The following is a 20,165-nucleotide window of genomic DNA, read 5'->3' on the forward strand; positions in this document are numbered from 1 at the left end:
AGGGTTTCCGTGCTGAGTGACTCACCCTTAAAGCACTGAGAATTACTGATGCACTGAGGCATTATTTGTACCCAGCCAGAATGAAGGAGGCTCCCATTATCACCATTATTGTGTATCACAGATTAATGCTGCATTTTTCAGAGAAGTCAGTTTGTCTCTTTTTGTCTAATGAGCATGTCAGTAAGCAGCACATGGGTGTTTTTTTGTTTTCCAAGTATACACATGAAAAAATATTTTGCTACAGTTTGATTAAAAATAAAATTCTTGCATCTTTATTACTTTTTCTTTTCCTCATTAGCTAAATTTGTCTGTTAGACATTTGTGACTAATGTAGATTTTCCCAGAATACAAAACATCTTCCTGGAAATTTATCCAACTCAAATGACAATATAAATGTTTTTCTGGAGCTAAAAACAGCCTTAGTAGTCTGTTGAAATGTTTTTAGTATGTTTCATTTAGTCTTTGGTTAAACTTACTCTGTGAGTTTTCATCTTTATGTGCCATTAGTTTTCAAAGAGGCTTTGTCTTTAGAAGAATACCAAAAGATGTATTATTTCCCTTTTCCAACTGACTTCTTGAAGTCACTTTCTAGAACTTTCCTTGGGAGCTGTATCTGAGAGCTCGGTTACATAACAAACATTGGCATTAGCGAGTTTCATACTCTCTTGTGACACCCTTTGACCAAGAGATTTCTGTGAGTGGGAGCATCTGAATGCCAGGTAGTATTTGACTGCTAGTAACGACTTCTGTAAATATGGACAAATTTCAAGAGAAAACTGCCTGTGCAAATATTGCTGGCTTCTATATGGCTGCACAGGATGAGTGTGGTTTTTGACATTCTCATTTTATAAATAAATGTATAATCTCTTACAATTTTATGTTTGTCAAAGACATCTGTAAAGATGATTATTTGCCTTGCAGCAAGTCTTGTAGGAACTATATCAGTCTTTTAAATATCTCAGTAGCACTCATTAATGTTTGTGTGTAAGTTATCAATCCAATCATTGATAAACTGGAAGCATCTACAAACATCTGGTTTATAATTAGCTTTAGTGAATTTACTAAACTAGAGTAAAAGGCAGTTCATTTCCGGACAGGCTTTGTAGAGAACAGCCGCATCACTTTATTTATGCACCTATTGACTGGAACACCAAATAAAAGATGGGTATTCTAAAAGCAAAGTGCCCCAAACTGTCCTCTCAGTTACAGGAATGACAGCTGGACTTTTTTTTACCAGCCAGTTAAATCATGGCATTTCCCAGAAACTTCAATCTAGAACTGTGCTGAGCAGTACCTTAACTGAAGAGAACAAACCAAAGTACCTCTAAATAGCAAAATGGTTTTACTGGGTAAATGTCCACTTTTTGAATTTAACTGGAGGTAACTTTGAGATTAGAAAGTCCATGTTGCATGCTGCTAGCAGGCTTTGGAAGGTGCTGCAGCTGGGTTTGCACTGGAAGACTGTTTCTGTAGCTGTCAGAGACTGAAATACTATAGTTTATGACTTAAACATTTTCATGAAGGACTTTCAAAACTGTATTACAAAAGCTGCAGAGAAGACTACCACACGCTGGATGGGGCTCTGAGAGGCCCTGGACCATCGCTGATGAAGATAAGATAAAGTGACTCAGGTCTGGGCTGGGGGAGAAGAAAACATTCCCAAAGCACAAGCTTAACACCTCAGGATTGGAGGCCACAGCCCCAGGGCTATCAGCTGCCAGGCTCGAACAGACCCTCACCAAAGGGTGGGGGGAGAGAGGCTTTGGGTGTGTGTTGGAAAGCCCGTCCCCCAATGTGCAGAGGAGCCCAGCTGAGGGGCCCCTTCACCCGAGGAGAAGCTGCATCCACATGAAGGACAGAGGGGGTGACAAGGCCCATCAAAGGCCCCCCAACAGAGGGGTCCCCAGACCCTGCACCAGAGCACCAGAGATGATGCAGCAGACCCTCAGTGTTGCAAGGGACAGTGTCAAGCCAGCCCCTGCAAGGGAGACACGTGGGCGTTCCCACCTGGCCCAAAGTGTGTATTAATCCACAGGATTCTGTACTCTTGGCATGTGGCGACATGGCGTGGCCATGGCCACAGGACCACGGGGGGCCCTCACCACCAGCAGACCAGATGGAGGGGAGCACCGAGACGTCGTTGGGACCCTTGGATGGGTGATTGCTTCCATCTAACCCCTGTCACCTCTCCCTGTTCCCCCAACCTCCACACACACTTCTTTCTCTCTTTTCTTTCTTCTTTCTTTTCTTTCTTCTTTCTTTTCTTTCTTTCTTTTTTACTTTCTTTCTTTCTTTTTCTTTCTTTCTTTCTTTCTTTCTTTCTTTCTTTCTTCTTTCTTTCTTTTTCTTTCTTTCTTTCTTTTTTCTTTTTCTTTCTTTTTCTCTTTTTCTTTCTTTTCTCTTCTTTCTTTCTTTTTTCTTTCTTTCTCTCTTTCTTTCTTTCTTTTTTCTTTCTTTCTCTTTCTTTCTTTCTTTCTTTCTTTCTCTGTGCCTCTTTTACTATTAAATAAAATACATCAATTTTTTCACACCAACATCTAACCTCATTTGGTTTCAATCTCGTTTTTGGGTATATTTTGAACCTTCAGGTTCTTTCCAGCTTATACACAGACTTAATATTCTTTGCTCTTCTGGGTTTAAACCAGATCATAACAGTAGCCACGAGGAGTGGAGCTCTATATTGTAATAAAAGCCAAAGTTCAGTAATCTGAGGTACAGTACAAAATGCAGATGTGTTTGGCTCTGTTGATTCTCCTGCTGACGCAGCCTCTCTGTATCATTACAAACCACCTTTTTGCTTCCAGCACAGTGCACACTCATGTCTTCACATTTCCAACAGAGGCTTGAGGCTAGCCACAAAAACTAAGAAAATAAATCCAGGGCATTATATGCTTTCACAGTGTTCCTAGAATCAGTCTTCCCCTGTGGTGTTGGTCTCATTTGTGGCTGCTCCAGGGTATCCTGTTTATCTGGTCCTCAGACTACCACAGAAGGTACAACAAAGGCAGGTGTAACACAGTGGTGAATTTAACTTGGGGTGTCCTTAGGCAGCGAGGACTCCTCTATCCCCAGCAACAAAGTGAAAACTTTCTCCACTGTGAAGATCAGTGAGTGTGCAAACCTCAGCCTGTCTCTTGGTCTGAGGAGAGCAGGTGGAATATATCGTCTGCAGAGATTAGGGAATTACATATTTGTAAAGAGACATACATCCAAATATGGATTCCCATAATGGAGAAAATCATTAATTGGCTAGAACTTATTGCAGGTTTTTTAATACAGTCTGTGTGTAGTGCAATCCCCATGCAATTTAACCTGTAAATTCTACAATCCTGTATTTTAAAATCTTGAATTTAAAATGCTAGGAGGAAGAAATCAGAGGATAAACCTAAGAATGCAAGTCTAAGTGTTATAAATATGATATATGTGTATGATATATAATATAAAAGATCGATAAGCAAAAAGGTTAGTAATATAATCCATACCCAAAGAGAAAGACGACAAAATAGCAGGCTATGAAAGAGGAGGCCATTTCCCATCAATAAATTAGGTCTTAAAATGTTTTTCATCGTATACAGCACATAGAAAAACACCAAGATCTAATTTTTTCCAAAACCTTTAGTCTTGAATTTGTTTAGATCTCCATGATCTCCATGATCATCCATTATGGAATAGAATTTATTGGAGTAGCCCCAAATATGAGAGAAATTAATTTTCTCCTTGAGGAGTCTAATTTTCTTGCATACTTCCCTCTTGGTTCTCCATCACACTTTATCATGCCACACATTCCACAGTCATGCTCATAGATCATGGTTCACCCCTAATGGTTTGAGACTTTGCAGATAAGTCAGATGGCAGACTTGGCTGAAGGCAGTGGTGAAAGGCAGGCAGAAGTGCAAAAATGATGCACAGTTTAATCTAGAGATAGAAAGGCTTTAAAAATAAAATGTGTAATCTTCAGCCGATGACTGGGAGTGTAATACATGCTTCACATAATTTACTAAAGTTTTTTTACTGTTATGGTGATTACATATTTTTCATGGAAACCTGAAGGAATATCCCTTGTTGAAGATGCCCATTATACCATGACTATTGAAATGCCAACACCCATCTTTATATTACTCTGATATATAGGTTTGATGAAAATAATTTCCCTTAAATAATAGGCTTAGCTATAGGCTGTATTTTAATAATGAATCCTTATAAAATCCAACCAAGAGTTTCCTATTACTTGGAATTTTCATATTCTCTCTTAAAAGTGATTTTTCTGGTTAACTGTTAAAGAAACTATTAAAGTAAATCATCTTATACTGGCTCATAAGTTTTAAATGCCTGAGATTTTTATTAATCAAGTACTAAAATAAGATATATTTCATTTGTTTGAAAAGTACCATTCATACTACAAAGAGAAGGAATTCATATGAGTAGTGGTAATCATAATTTTTTCTTTAATGAAGGCTTTCTTAAGGATTTTTTTTTGAAGTTTGTTACAGTAAAATACCACTGAACTTGTGGGAGGGCAAAAGGAATTGTGGTGCTCTTCTTCTGAGAGGATCATCTGGGGAAAAAATCCTGGGCATACAGCAGGAAATTTTGTTTTATGCTTAAAATCTTTAGGGTGTGATATAGAGGGAGTGTTTAGGAGCCATGGCTGACATGGGCTTTCTCACAGCTGTGTGGTCTGTCCCTCACTGCTGCTCAAACTTGCATTGCTGATTTTTGTGCATCAGCCTAAAGTTGTGTGGGTCTGGAGAACAGGACAGGAAGAGGGAAATTGTAGGTCATCTCACATTAGGTTGTATATAACAGAATGAAAAATGATAGAGATGTTTAAAGATAAGTGGTCATGGTGTCACTAAAATTACTGGACTGACTAAGAGGGGTTCCGTAGGGTAATTTCAGGTATTCTGGATTCTTACTGAACCATTTAAAAAGACATTAGGAAATGAGCAATTAGACCATATACACAGCTTTTTACCTGTGATGACTATGATTTTCTTGATAGATCACCAAGAGAGTCACAAAACAAATATTGTTGCACTCGCCTTCCTAGGTAAAAGACTTTTTTATCTCATTGGTAGAGAAAAGAACTAATTCATCCAATATTCCTGATATAGCTGATTTAAAAAATTTAGGTCATGATTTAGAGTACTTACACAAAGGTCAATTAGATGATCTGTGAATGATGAAGGATAAATTAATCTAGCAGGCACCAAATTGCATGTACTCTACCGAAGAGGTGCAGAAGAGACTTGAGCTGTTGTCAGATGTCCTTGGACCCACCCCATGGTGTGGATATAAAGTTCCAAATACCACCTGAATAAATACTTTGGATAGCACTCTCCAGTAGAATAGTCCTGCTGAAGCTGGTGAAAGCCAGGTCATTCAAGGCATTTGATTTTGCCACATACATGGCTTGTGTTTACAGTCAGAAGTGGAAGCTTGCTGAAAACAAAGGGAGAGCCAACCTGGTTCAAGCAGGGCAGTAGAAGAGAGGGGGTAGTTTATACTGAAAGTTTATGATCTTGTCTGCTTTCACAGAGTAACGATACTGAGGTATTTCCTTTACTTTCCCCTGATGCAGATCACGTAGAGATGCAAATATAGATCTAAAGTCTTGCTTGCTCGTAGATATTTCTAACCAGGAGTATTTATAGAAGCCAGGGAGACTGAAGTCTTTTAAATTTTACTCCCAGAAAATAAAATATCTAAGGCAAATTATTCTCAGAGAAGATGCAATTGATTTTACTTTTACTGTTAAAAAGACCCAAATAATTCACCGCACCACATTTTGGGAAGTCAATTCAATGAAAGATTATTATACAAGATGAGCAAATACTAATGGGTGAATTCTCAGAAGTGTTTGTTGAAAATTTACAGCAATAAAAATGTGTTAACGGTAAAGCAAATTATTTAGAGCTGCCATTGCAGGAACAACAAGAGGGATGTTCATGTTTACAAGTAGTTCTCCATGGAAAATATAATGCAAGTGTAGACTCCAGCTGGAGCATCGGTGTGTTACCAAATAGGAAGTTACAAAATAACTGTTACAATATTTAGGACTAGAGAACATTATAAACCTTTATCCCTGCCATTTTCTTGGAAATAGCAATTATCTTCAGGTTTGAATCTTCTAATGAGCTACAAACTATTCAATACTCTTTTATCTGCATGTTCTTTATTGTACTTCTTTTCTGATTGGACTTTGCTACTAGATTTTATAAAGACAAGCAAACATGAGAGAAATGTTTGAACATTTCATGTTCATGTTTTACAGTGTTCATGTACAGAACACTGTAAAAAGATACACTTTGCTCATGAAATTCATAAGTATAACATGCAAACAGAGAGTTTTTAGTTCATCCAAGTGCATCTTGTTTTATAATGTCTGGAATCAACTTCAGTGATGGTTACGAGTTTGCCATCAGGATTGATAGCTGTACCTAAGCCGCACATAAATTATGCAAGAGATCATTACTGGAAGTATTTCATTCACATCCTGTGTTTCTCAGCTAGTGAGGCAAAGGGCTTCATTGGAGTGAAATGAAACTGAAACAGGGCACAGGCCTCAAGCCAGCAAAAAAAAGACAAACCAAAACCATAAAAGCACTGCACGGCTGCAAGCCAGTGAATGCTCCATCATGCAGTTGTCAGCCTCCTCCTGTGGCAGTGGCCAAAGAACCCTTTAAATTTAAATCTCTGGGTTGGATACCTAAAGCTTGAGCTGTATAATACCTCTGACACAAACAGTGCTTCCTGCTGCTGTCACATGCAGTGAGTGGGATGTGGCCTGGGGGAGCTCCTTCCCTCTGAGCTCCAGCTCGTGCGCCATAGGGCAGCGCTGGGGGATTTGCGGAATGGCGCGATGGGCACCGGTGGTCCCTGAGCATCATCCCGAACTCCTCCACTGTGGGCAGCCTGAGAATAAGGGAAAAGAAGGGGGTTAGGTTCATGTCAGGAATTTTTCAACATCTCAGTAATTTTCAATGTTCTACGAAAAGAGACAATAAAGGGAAGTTGAATGGTACAGAAACCAAGTCAGTCACTTCTCTAACTGGGCTGGATAGGACCATTAAAAAGCAGTTACTGGCTGTAAAAATGCTTTCTCCCTGTTTTTTTCTATGAACTTACTGTCAATGTCGGTTCTTCTTTCCCTTCAAAGTAAACCAAATGATAACATTTTCTGTCTCTTATTTTCAGCCTTTTGGAGGACATAGTCCTATTATTATTACTCATGTTATTCTTGATTTATATAGTCTGTAACACAAACTGTAATTCACTGCTGCTGAATCAAGGCTGGTTTACATATTTGCAATTCACTATAGTTTTCTTGCAAAAAGTCTTATGGATCCATAACTGCACATGCAAGATGTTGTTCTGATTGTACTTTAAAAGGATCAGGCTGCTCCAAAGCTCAGGTACTATAAATACCACAAAAGCATGTCTGGAGTCAATATGCTTTTAAAGAGCATCAGGTAAAACTACAGAACTTTTTACAGGAGAAAAGCAGAAGAATGGCAATTGAACGGATGAACTAAAAATACTGCATCTGTTTTTCAGGGCCTAGAACTATTTTATTTTTTTACAATTTCCAGGAGGAAAAATTCACTGTTATGCCAGATTCAAAAAAAAAAAAAAAAAAAAAGATAGCTTGTGCCCAAAGAATTGAAAAACATCAATTAGTTCAAAAAACAGAATGACTTTTGAAGAAGAAATTTTTTGATTGTACATATGTTGTCTGTATTTAATATGACTGCTCTTTAAAATTGACTAATCTCTACAGTATATACTCAGATATTATGCAAAAAATTATACTGTTTCCACTGTGTTTGGAAGCTGCTAAGTTTTATTTCCTCTGCACCATGGTTTTATTTCTGTTTATTTCTGTTAGAAACTTGCTTTTGAATTGTATGTAACAAATACAAGGCTGTAGGCATCTCTTCTTGTAAATACACATTTTTACATCCAGTTTGGAATATGCAATTTGCCAAAAATATCAGATGACTCTTTCTATGAAGTCCTTAGGAGGTTTTAGTGCATTCATTACACACGGTGAACTAAATGAACTAAATGGCTGTGTTTGAAGCAGCAGGCTGTAAATAAAAAATGCACTTTGAGGGTCAGAAATCTGTGTAGGTTCCTAAACTTTATGTTATAAGTTGAATGATTCGGGTTTGTGTCAGTGGGCAGGCTACAGCTGTTGTTCTCAAGATGGCATTTTCTCAGGCTGCCAAAAAGCATCTGCATCACTGGGCATGTTCCATATATTAGAGCAAGAAGAGCAAGAGCTGCAGGACCTTTACTCTCTGCAGCTGATCAAAAAGGATAGCAGACTCAGAGAATTTTCTTCAGCCTCCTTGGAAATCTCACAAGAAATTAGAAGTAAGGATGGTCTGGTCTGCAGACTGCACCTATTGCAAGAAACAGGGTAGTGGTACAAAGTAGTAGACAAAGTAGAACTTGGGGATCCTGGAAGAAAGAGATCCATCTGGAAGTTCTCAGCCTCAGGAAACCGGGCATACAGGTATTTTTTGTGTCTGTTACGGGCTGGGGTGCTATTTTCCCCCTTCTTTTGATTATGAAAGTTTGCTAGGTTTTTGCCTTTAGCTAGAGAAGAGAGAAATTATTTATAAGCTTTTTATAAGCCTGGAACAAAAGGTTTTGAAGTTACTGACAAAGAGCAGCAATAATAAGATTATGGACCTGTAATAGGCAGATAAATAGGAATAGCTGTAAGGAGAAATATATTTTCATTTATAACCATTTGTGCTCTGCAGTGACTTTCAAATAATTAGGTACGAATGTTATATGCTCCTATTTACAGGAAAATCTTTATATAGTCTAAGTCAATAAGACTTTTGGCAGAAGGTTCAATAGCAAATGCCATTTGAAAAAATGTCATCAGGTTGAATGTGTGAAGCAACAAGTTAGGGATCTATCTACTTTGCAATTTTTCATCTTGGGAATATATGTCAGAACTCAATAGTAATGATTTTTTATATTTTTCCTATGTCAGAATTTCAGAGAGGGAAGAAATTGAGTTATTTATAGATTTCTCCATAATTATAAATGTGATCCATATTCAAGGTTAAAAGAAATGGGGAGGAACTATATTGGGAAATGCTTTTAATCATGTCAGATCAGATTTATAGATATAGATTTCAGAGTGGAATATGATACACCAGCCAGTGGCTAAACAGTAGTTTAAATTGTTTTGTCCTAAAGTTATAGTAAAAGTGGCAAGTACAAGGTTTTTTTACTCAATGTTTTCCACATTTGCACTGCTTTGCTGAGATGTTGTAATTGATGCCTTTTCCTGGTCTTAAAATCAAGAGTCAAACATGGTTAGAAGGCAAAAAGGGATTTTACCTTGGTATTTATTTTAAGGATCCTTAGGTGCACATGTCCAGGTCATATGCATTGAAATGCACCCCGCCGAATATGCCCCCCCCCAAAAAAGATCTGGTCTAACATTATAGGTTTTACTAATTAGCATATCTATCAAAGATTCCCCAGTGAGAGGCTCGAGTGAGACCCCCCTCCCCAAGGAGCCTTCCCCTGGATGGTTCTATCTTGGTTTACAGAATGTGTTCTGGAGAGGACCTTGGGGTCTGGGTCACACTGATCCCTAGCTACAAAGCTTCTAAAATGTTTAGTCTCTCAGCTTGACAAACAAGTCCAAGAATGTAGGCAAAAAGCACTAAGAATACAGAATTTGTGAAAAGGCATAACAGGGGTATAAAAGAAAAGGCAAAAATCTTCATGGCATCATAATGACCTTTCTTGGTGGTGGAAATAAAATATGAACCCTTGTTTGTGATAGTGTCTCTTTCAATTGTGAGTTCTATCAGAAATAAATAAAACATTATATAGCATTTATATGATCACTAAGTAGAGCCACATTTCATAATGGTTACACATGTACTAAAAGCACTGAACACTGCAGAGAGATTTTGAACCAAGATTTTTGGTTTAATATGAAGTGGGAAATTGATACAAGGTCATAGGAAACATAATACCTAATACTTTATTATTTAGATACATATGTAGGTAGTTGTATAATAACAATATGTTCAAGTTTTGTGCATAAAAAATATTGACAGCTCTGTCTATAATCCTATATGTATTTTCTGAACTGTACAGATTTAAACAATTATTTGTCATTAACTGGTTTTAGTCTTTACTATTATCAGTAGTAAAAAATACTGTACCAACCACATGCTTTAACCAAAAAGCTCTTTGTGATTTTGTCCTCCGTTGTGACAGAAACATAAAGGAAAATGAGTCACAAAGACTTCACAAGTGATTCACTGCTTCCATCAAAGCAATATAATTTTAAATTGTACTTTTATTTGTCTTTTCTGTGACAGGAGGCATTGTTGATAAGGACCTTCGTCACTACCTCAATCTACGGTTCCAGAAAGGTTCGGTGGACCATGAACTCCAGCAGATCATAAGAGACAATCTCTATCTCCGCACAGTGCCATGTAAGTAGGGTGGAGATGGACAAACCTGGCTTTTTAGTGGCAATAGACTTTCTGAGTGAGTGCTGCTGAGGCCCTTTGCAATGTATGAAGAGGTGGTCTGTGGATAAAGCAGACTTCCTGTAAATAGATCTATGGCTTGGTTCAAGTCTTCCATGTTACTGCTGAGAAATTTAACTGTGTTTGAATTCACTAATATTTTCGTGGTGTTTTCAAAGTTGTAATTTCATAAAGTCTGGCTCTAGAATGATAATCTTATTTCTTCTGTAGTTTTAGAAAGCACAAATTTAAAGAGAAAAAACCCAGTTTTCTGGGGTGGTTCAGTGGATGTCCAACAGAGAGAGTTTGATCTGCCTTGTGTTTCACATATCCATTATGTAATAATACCATTGGATTTAGAATGCAATAGGGAAACAGAAGAATGTATAGACTAGATTTTGTTTGAATGCAACAGGCATGACAATGAAAGTTTGTACTGTCTTGAATATGTGTTTGTTGCCACATAAGTCAATATTCAAAATATTTGAAAACCTCTAAAATAATTTTTGTTGTATTGAGAGTATCCACCTATTTCTGCAGTAGACATGAAATTAAGGAGAGTCACGCAAGCCATGTCCGACTGTCAGGGCCATGCCTTTCAGAACAGATCTACTTGGCTGACAGACAATATATCATTTAAAATGGACTGAAGTTCCATTATTCTTCGTTCATAAAATAATTGCTTAGCAGACATAAAATGGGTCTTCTGGTTTTGGCAAAAAAGGGGTGCACTTTTGAATTTACAGGCTTGACACTGGCATGATAGGCAGAGGAAGGTATACTGAGTAAGTGGCTGTGCTATTTGTATGGTAATGAGTGGATGCTGTTTGAAAGCTGAGTTGTTGTGAATGCTACTGTATGTTTTTTCTTTCATAGCATTAAATAATGAAGCTTTGAAAAGCTGCACCTAAAAAAAGTTGTTCAAGCAGTTGCCCCCCTTTTCTTTTTTTTTTCTTGGAAGCTGAAGATAAATAAATATCAATTCTTAATTTCAGGAGTTCCATTTGCAACTTATCAGAAGGGAAGGTGGAGAAAAACATTTAAGAATTATTACCTGTATGCAGAAAACAAAAAATGTTACATTTATGTGAGATTTATGATAAATTAGTTTTGTCTGAAAATACTGAGAAACATCACAGCTGAAGTGGAAATGCAAGTACAGGAAAGTGTAGAAAAGTTTTGAGCCTAAATCCCTCTTCCAAGGATCTCTGGGAGCATCATTAGCATAAGAGTATACTTATTATAACCCCAGTCCATGCTCATTAGTGCCACAGGTCCAGGTTAAAGAAGAAGGAAAACACAATATTACAACTACTGCACACATGTAACAGATGCTGTCTGTCAGCAATATGGGCACAATGAGTAGCCTTTGAGGTTGTTTTGCTTTAATCAAAACAATAATAAAGTGTTCTCATGTGTCAAGTAAAATACAGTACTCACAGAAGCAAATTTGTCTTTCAAAATGTAACACTACAACCACAAAGACTACAGTTTGGAACCTGTTAACAATGCTACCTTTTCTTTCTGTTGTGGCTTCTCCATCTTCTGTGTCACTTTAGGTGGCTAAATTCTTAGGTCATTATTGTATTCATAGTGAGTATATTTAACTAAGTAAAAACTACATTTTGAAGTACAGTGTAGTGTTACAGATGGCAGCTGCTGAATTCCCAGGTAAGCTGTCATGTTCTTGGAGAGTGGAGGACTCTTTTCAGTAGTAGTGGTAGAAAAAAACCCAAAAAACCCTCCATAATGCCCACCTGGCATATTTTCTTCAAAATCTTCTTGAAAATTGTTTGAAAGTAATCCTTCTGAAATGTGGGTGTTTAAAAAAAAAAAAGAAATTATGAAATGCAGACAGGATTATATGTGGTCAGCTAAAGGAATTTCCATAATCAGTCAAATAAAAAGGATACCATCACATAGGTGGCAACCCAGATTTCCCCTCAATCATAATTGTGGTGAATCTTTTTTTAGTGAAATTTTACTCTGTCTCTAGAATTCATGTCTAGGAGGGAAACGGTTTTCTTATTTTCATATAAGTTAACTAATTTTTGAATCGCAAACTTACCTTTCAAGGGCATTAGTATTCAAAATTTTCTGCTCTGGGCAGTATTTTGTTTTTAAGCTCTGTACATAGTCTAAGAGTGCTGGTTAGCTGTCCTAACACTGTATTTTACAGTCCTTAGTATACAGTGGTAATGTTTGACTGTACCAGTGCCCACAGGTTCACTTAATGAGTGCACCTAACCATGAACTTATTACAAATCTTGCAACAGATGCCAACACAGCAAAAGCAGCGCTCAGTTTGGTCAAATTCTTGTGCAGAAAAACAGAGAGGGAAAGCCAGCTGCAGGCATCATAGCTTTAATTTCCAATGACAAGGTTGCAACACAAAGAGGAAAAAAATTGAAAAATAAGTGGCAATATTTTCCTTTTAAAAATGCATCTACAATCTTTGCTCTGTTACGGAGGCATAATTGCCAGTAAAACCATTATTGAGAGTCCTTGACCTTGAGTTTTTCTGTTCTTTGCTTTCTGTTCGCACTGGCAGCACTGGCCCCAGCAGTGCAGTGGGCAGGACCATGGGTTTCTCAGCCTTCTAGGTCAGACAAAGTCATCTTTCACTTGCACTGAATGAGTGAGTATTCTCTGTGAAACCAGGAAGCAGAGAATTAATCCATACCTGTTTTAAATCAGGATAAGAGAACTCAAGTTAGACAACTGAACTAAGCCAGATATGGTTAGGGCTTGTACTCAACCCTGACAGTGTTTAAAGCCAGGCTGGATATGGCCTTAAGCAACCAGTTCTAGTGGGAAGTGTCCCAGCCCATTGTGGGGGATGTTGGAACCAGATGATCTTTAAGGACCCTTCCAATCTCTTAACATTCTATGACTCTATGATTCTAGATAAGAATTTGAATTTTCTGTTATACAAGTGTACATCCCTGTGTACACCACAGAATAGATGGGCCAGAATCACATGACATGAGGATAATGGGTCAATTCTTCCCTCAGAAATTGTAGCCCCTGGGAATGAGATGAATTGGTTGGGTTTGTGATCCTTACATTTCTCTATTTTTGCTAATGCAGTGCCCCTTTCTACTAAATTAGAAAAGGCCATGTAACCCTGAGAGTCAAGTGCTGCCTTCTATAAGTGTCGCAGCTCTCAGTGCCATAAGAAATTGATTTTCCCTGCATTGCCAACAGGAATGATATGCATATATCCTGGGGCAGGGTGTACAATTGTATTTGCAGCAGTCAAGATGCAGCTGTTAACAAGGTAGTGTTGGAGGAAAGAAAAGTTCCTCATTTTCCAAATTCAGAAGACCTAGCTGAAGTTTGTGTCATGCATTTTCTTCCCCTTTTTCTGTTGTGTAGGTTTTTAGCACTTTTCATATCCCAAACTTACTCCTGAAGGTATTTAGGAGCACTAACCATTGTGGTTGTCCTACAACACAGAAAAGTAAGGCATGGTGAAAAGGGGTAGCTGTCAGCACTGTCTGACACTATCCATCCAAATCTAGGGATCTGGAGGAAGGCCACAAAACACGTTGGGCTCTGAATGCTATGGGCAGACAACACCTTAATCATGCTGCATCTTGTGCTTGGTAGTGTTCCCAGCAAACTGCAGTTGCCATGTGGGCAAGCAGCTTTCCAGTCTTCACTAATGTGAGAAGAGGTAGCTCTAACTTTGTGTCATCGCAGGAATAAAGCTTTGAGTAGAGTACGTCACAGGAGAACAGTCTTGATAGTGACAGTCATGGTCGGACCTGTCTCCTTTGATATGTCCTTCCAAGCAACTGCAAATTCCATTTCTTTAAGAGCTGGAAAAATAGTGTAGCTGTGGTTGAAAATAGAATCTGTGTGTGCTTCCTTTCCAGACAGGGAATGTGAAATGATAGTGGAAAACACTGTGATTAAACCGCACCATAAAAAGTCAAGGACAAGCTGATTCATAAAAGTAAAAAGTCATCCATTAATTTGAAGAGATGCTCATCCTCTGGGATATAACTTCAGGCTGACAGTAGCTCAGATGAGTTGGTCTGTCCTGCTGCACCAAAGGAGGGTGCAGCCCATAAATGCATTCTTCACAGTGAAAGTGGGGGAAAAAATAGCTTTAAAAACATGATGGGGATGAGGAAGCTTCCTTCCTAGTCTTTGAGTTTAGAAAAAAAGGAATGATGTAAGAATAGAGAGGACTGGGTATATGGATCAGCCTTACAGCAGTGGATATTGCAGTATTACCATTAGCACAGAAGTTGCAGGAAGGATGTTTTATTTAAGACATTTGTTATCAGCACAGGAAAAAAAGTTATGTTTGTAACTGAGCCATATACTATATGTGAGTGACCAAGGGCAAGAAATGGAATCATTATGAGCAGCAGTTTCCCACATGGCAAATCGTGATAACAAATCCTTTTTCTCAGCTTGCCTGCTGACGCTGTGGGGACTCTGTTAGGTGAATAGTATTAACACTGCATTGCAAATATGAAACATATGAGCACTTAATAAGTCACTTAAGTCACTTCTTCTGTGACTTATTTTTTTCCATCTTCTGTGAATAGATTCATGTCATTTAGATTTAGGTCATCTTGAGTCAATTTAAATAAGAGCTTCATTTTCAAATATAGTTTTGTTGTATTGTATTTTAGTATAGTCTGGTCTATATATAAATTTAACCTACATGCTGCAATATTGTCTGTGTACTGTTGAAATGTCACTTCTTACAGCATGCTTATGTTTATCGTCTAGTCCTCTTCCCAGAAGAAAAAGTACATGCAGTGATTTTTTAAGTTTTCTTTTCTTGGTGTTGGTTTTGTTTATCATATACAGTAAAAGTAGAGCCATTAGCTTATATTTCTGTGATACTAAAGTCAGTAAAATATGTTTATACTTGAAGCTGCAGGGGAATTCACACTTTCAGACCGGAAGAAATCTTCATCTGAAAAACAGTGCAAAACAAACAAGGTCTTTCCCTCTGTCAGAGAAGTGTAATATATTGGGAAATCTTAGTTACTCATAATCTAGTTCACAGGTACCAATAACAAGCAAAAAACTTCTGGAGGTGTGTAAGACTTTTCTCTACTGATGACAGGTGTTATCATAGTTCGTATTTCTTCTAATACCTTTTATTTTGGTCACAATAATTAGTAAATACTGAAATAAATCCCCATTACATACCTAGGTTTTCATACGAGGTTTCTGATTTCCAAGCTGAGGAAAGAGTTGCGGAATTCAAGTGAGCAATAACTCTGTGTTGGTTGAGGGTAGCCCAAGCTCAGAAGCTCTCTGTGCATAGTTCTGCTGCTCTGAATAAGGATGTGTGGTATACCTGACTAATCTATATTTGGACAAATATGAAGCCTTTCAAAATATTTTTTGAAAAATGAAAGAAATTATAATTTTTTTTCTTCTAAAATGTATATAGCCAAGAAAATTCAAAGGGAAATGTGTGCAACAGCTTTGCCAATGGTCTAATATATTTTCCTTACAAGTTTGTTCAGTGTCAGAAGTATCTTACAAGAGGTATTGTCAGTTAAAGAGCTGCCAGTTTGACATCATTTGGAGCTATTGTTAGGATAAAATAACCTGTGCTTAGCACACCATATTGCCAAGAAATGTCTGCATCACTGGAAATAACAGTACCTAACTTTAATGACTACTTTATTCTTCCAGAGTTAGCTGTTGCTTAGACTTTGCTGGTTCAGAATAGAGCTATGCAGAGCTTGAAAAAAGTGTTCTTGTTGTTGTGTATCTAATGGAGCACACCTCCAAAGTGTACTTAAATCAAAATCATTGGCATCTCAAGCAAAATCAGGTAATTACATGAGATGAGGGCCCTGCTGTGTTGCATGCAGCACAGCCACATGTACCAGAGGATGAGAAAGTGGCACTGCTTCCAAAAACTGACAGCCTAAATAGAAGAGACAAAGAACAGCTGATAAAAAAACCTAGAGCACCAACAATGCCTAAGTTGTCCTGCATGAGGTAGAGTGGTGGTTAAACTGTTCCCTGTGGACCTTGCTTTCTTTTCCATTGCTACATTCAGTATTCCTAATTACCTGCTGGAAATGAATGCAGGACAGTGACCTTTTTTTCTGAGGACACTGGGAATGCCTGGTCCAAAGAGTTTGGCATATGCATCTTTGTATTGACTTTTCCAGGTTATTTTATGGGACTTTTTGTCTGTTTTAGAGCAGGATGGTAAAGGTTGCAATCAGCACTGTGCTTCCTCTCCATTAGTTTGTACAGAGCATTGCCTGTGCTCAGAGCATCTTCAGGCTGCAGGCACTTCATTGCCTTCAGCAGGAAATGGATAAAAATAAAACCAGAGAAAAAACAGTTTTTAACATTTATTTATCACAGTGAACTGCAATTTTAGTTAAGGTCTAGGGTAGACAGATGTCCCAACTATATCTACAAATTGCAACACAGATGAAAAATACTGTACTGTGTGTTAGTCATGAGAGAGAAAATGTACATCATTTCTGTCTTTTTTTCGTAGAAACTTCTCAGTTCTACATATTGGGGATATCAACTCTTGGCTATTCAGTGACTAAATACTCACCTTCTAATAACTAAGGTATCCAAAGAAAATAAATACTGTTCAAGATGAAGTGGGGAAGGAATGTGTCTGATGTGGTGTAACTGTAGTAGGAAGTGAGAAGAGTTGTAACAAAAGGAAGAGCAGTAATTGTGTACTGCTTCTGATACTGCAACTTGAATGTTCCATAAAGGTTGTATGAAAATATTAGGATGCTTGAATTGGTTGTAGTTCAGTGAAACAGTTCTGTTTCTCACAGATCTTTGCACCCAAATCACATCTGTAAGACACTGAGTCTGCTAATTCTGTCCCCTACTCCCATTCTTTCCACTCCTTCATTCCCTCCTTTCTGCTCCTTTAAATACCATTCTTTTCTCCCATTTTAAAACACAAATCATACAAAATCAGTAAATATTTTTTATAATTTGGTGCCGATATAAATTCTTTTTCTTACTGGTAATCTGAGGCCCTGCCAACTGGAAAGTTGATACAATACCACTAAAATCACTAAAAGTTTTTGCAGTAAAAAAAAGATAAGAAAATGTTCTGGAATTGCAAACTTAATCTTTCTAAAGCAGTTTTCTTACAAAAGTATATCACATATCTTTCTTAAGTGATGTTATCTGGCATGTGATTTAGAGACTAATGTCAAGCAGCTTGGGTTGCTCATCATATCTGTGTGGAATTATTTATATGTGATATAGCACATGCATAATTCCAGATGAGAGTTTAGTTACAATATTTGTGCTGATTGTCCCCAGGAATTTCTACATGTTTATGTAAACTATGAGGAGACTCTCAGGTGTTGCAAAATGGGTTCTCTAATTCACATAATTCCAGAAAGGATAAAGGATAGTGGCAGTTCTAAATGAATTTTGATGATAGCACTAATTTATTGATTACCTGCAAACTAGCAGCAAACTAGAAGGGCAATAGCATGGGTCTTATGAAGTACCTTGCCCCAGCAGAACAAGAATAGCAAATAGAAGAGGCCACAAATAACTTACTTCACAAGTACAAGTCACAGTTCTTGAGTAGCCTAAAGCAGCTTGAAGTTTGTGTAGAGGCTGTATCTCCCTATGACAGTAGGCTTTTCAAGCCTGAAGGTTTTAGATACAGTACTGACCTTTCTCCTTAAATAACCAAAGTATCTTAGAAATCTTGGAATTACAAATATGATGAACAAAACTTGCAGCACTGTTGAATGTAAGTGTTCCTATGATTTCTAAAGCATTTTTTATTTCCTACATGAACTTTCCAAATTACCTTTTGATGTTAAAATATTTTTAAATATATCCTTTAAAATGTAGCCTCCATCTGCAGTCAAATAGGTCAAAAAAAATTTTTTTTTCTTAAGGTAAGCTAAGATATTTTAAATATCTGTGTTTTCTCTCAGTCTGGAGAAGATAAACTGTTAGAGACAGTGGATAATCTTTACTTGTTTTTTTTTTTATCTGAAGAGCAGCTGAACAATGAACAATGGAACAACAACAGCTGTCCTTAGAAATTCAGATCAACAACAAAAAAAAAGAGTGCTATAAAAGAATCACTATTCTGAATTGAATGACTAGTTAAACTACTAAATCCATATTTGCATCATTGAATAAAAAGGTCCAATATCAATTTCGGCAGGATGTGCTGCTTTTGTTTTTGTTCTCTTCTGGGCCTTTCATCTACAACCACAACAAAAGCAAATCAGTGGTAGTGATAATGGATGTCCTCGTGAATTGATCCTCTGGTGCATACTGAGAAATTTATGTGAATTGGTAAGCAGTTGGCCAAGTTCACCAAATAACCAGCTTCTCACGTTTATGTCTCTGAACTGCACCTGCAGATCAGTAGCCTCCTCACACCACCTGGAGCCCAGGTCCTTCTTGATTTGTTTGGGCACTGTGCTCTGTGCCACCACTCCCTCCTTTAAAAAACGTCACTACTTACATTAATGAGAATATATAACTTTAGATCTTTTTTCACTATTTAATATTTTGTCATGTCCCCAACTGTAGAGAAGAAGGCACATCTTTTTTCATATTTTCTGTGTCTTACAAAAAAGAGACAGAATTTCAACCTTCTCTGCATAGTAAGCCCAGGTAAATGGACAAGTGTCTCTAGTGGCACCATGTTTTAGATTCAAAAGTACCCTGGCTCAAATAAATCCCTTTAAGAAAAAACATTAGAGAATGAAGATTACAGAGGTGCTGTAACACCTGAAGAGTGAAAAAGACTTTAGTTTCATCAGTAGGGGTGAGAATAATTTATAATTTAGTGGCTGAAAAACTGTTATGAGGAAACTCCTTTTCAGCAAGTCCTTATCTTTTTATTTTCCTGTATCCTGAGGATACTGCTGTCCTGGTTTTGACCCATGACAGTTTGTCAAAACTTTGTATTTATCCTTTATCTCCAGGTTTTGATTCTAACCAATGCATTTTTCTTTTTCTAATGTATTACTGTTATTAACACATCAACCTCTTGACTAGCTATCAATCTATTATGGATTATTCAAATAATTCTGTCAAATTTATTTCAATGAGTCTGAATAGAGAAACTTTCTTACTGTGGAGATGGCAGAAATATATTTTGGTTAGAAAAAAATAATTATAATAATGCAGAAGTTCCAGACTGTATTTCATATGAAAGGAGGGATCTGGATTTAAATACAGAACAGTGTTGTAATTTTAGCTTTTAAATTCTTGTCTTTGAATTTTAAAAGCTTGGCATGGACATATATCACAGGGTCTAGAAAACACTATGCTTTCCAGTTAAGATATTAGATTTTTTAGTACCAAACTTCACAATAAATTACATTTGCTATTATTTTATCAATGTGTCTTTGTTGAAACTAATCACTAATACCTATAATACATTGCTAAGTTATTTTCACATTGCTCACAAAAATAGTGGTTCATTTTATATGTAGGAAAGCATGAAATTCACTCTAGGCTGCTGAAGGTGCAGTCTCCACATGTGTTGTAGTGGCCTTTAGCTAGTGGCAAGATGCACACCAGCACTGAGTTTAACTCATCTGTAATTTCTGATTCCCCGTTTTGGTTTTGACTGGTTGTTGAGCTTTCTTTTTCAACTTGGTACTGCTATGATTTCTT

The 20,165-nt window shown here is 37.3% G+C and overlaps 1 protein-coding gene across 10 annotated transcripts in view; it reads left to right on the top strand.

Moving 5' to 3' along the window:
- Nucleotides 1-20,165, top strand: part of MAGI2 (membrane associated guanylate kinase, WW and PDZ domain containing 2) — a 717,920-nt gene that overhangs the window by 203,309 nt on the left and 494,446 nt on the right. For all 10 annotated transcript variants that reach the window (XM_039570838.1, XM_039570837.1, XM_039570839.1 and 7 more), the window contains exon 2: nucleotides 10,368-10,484. In XM_039570838.1, the coding sequence (XP_039426772.1) occupies nucleotides 10,368-10,484 (117 nt within the window). The remainder of the gene's footprint in view (nucleotides 1-10,367; nucleotides 10,485-20,165) is intronic.

Source organism: Corvus cornix, chromosome 1A (genome assembly GCF_000738735.6).
Source record: "Corvus cornix cornix isolate S_Up_H32 chromosome 1A, ASM73873v5, whole genome shotgun sequence".
NCBI classification, from domain to species: Eukaryota; Metazoa; Chordata; class Aves; order Passeriformes; family Corvidae; genus Corvus; species Corvus cornix.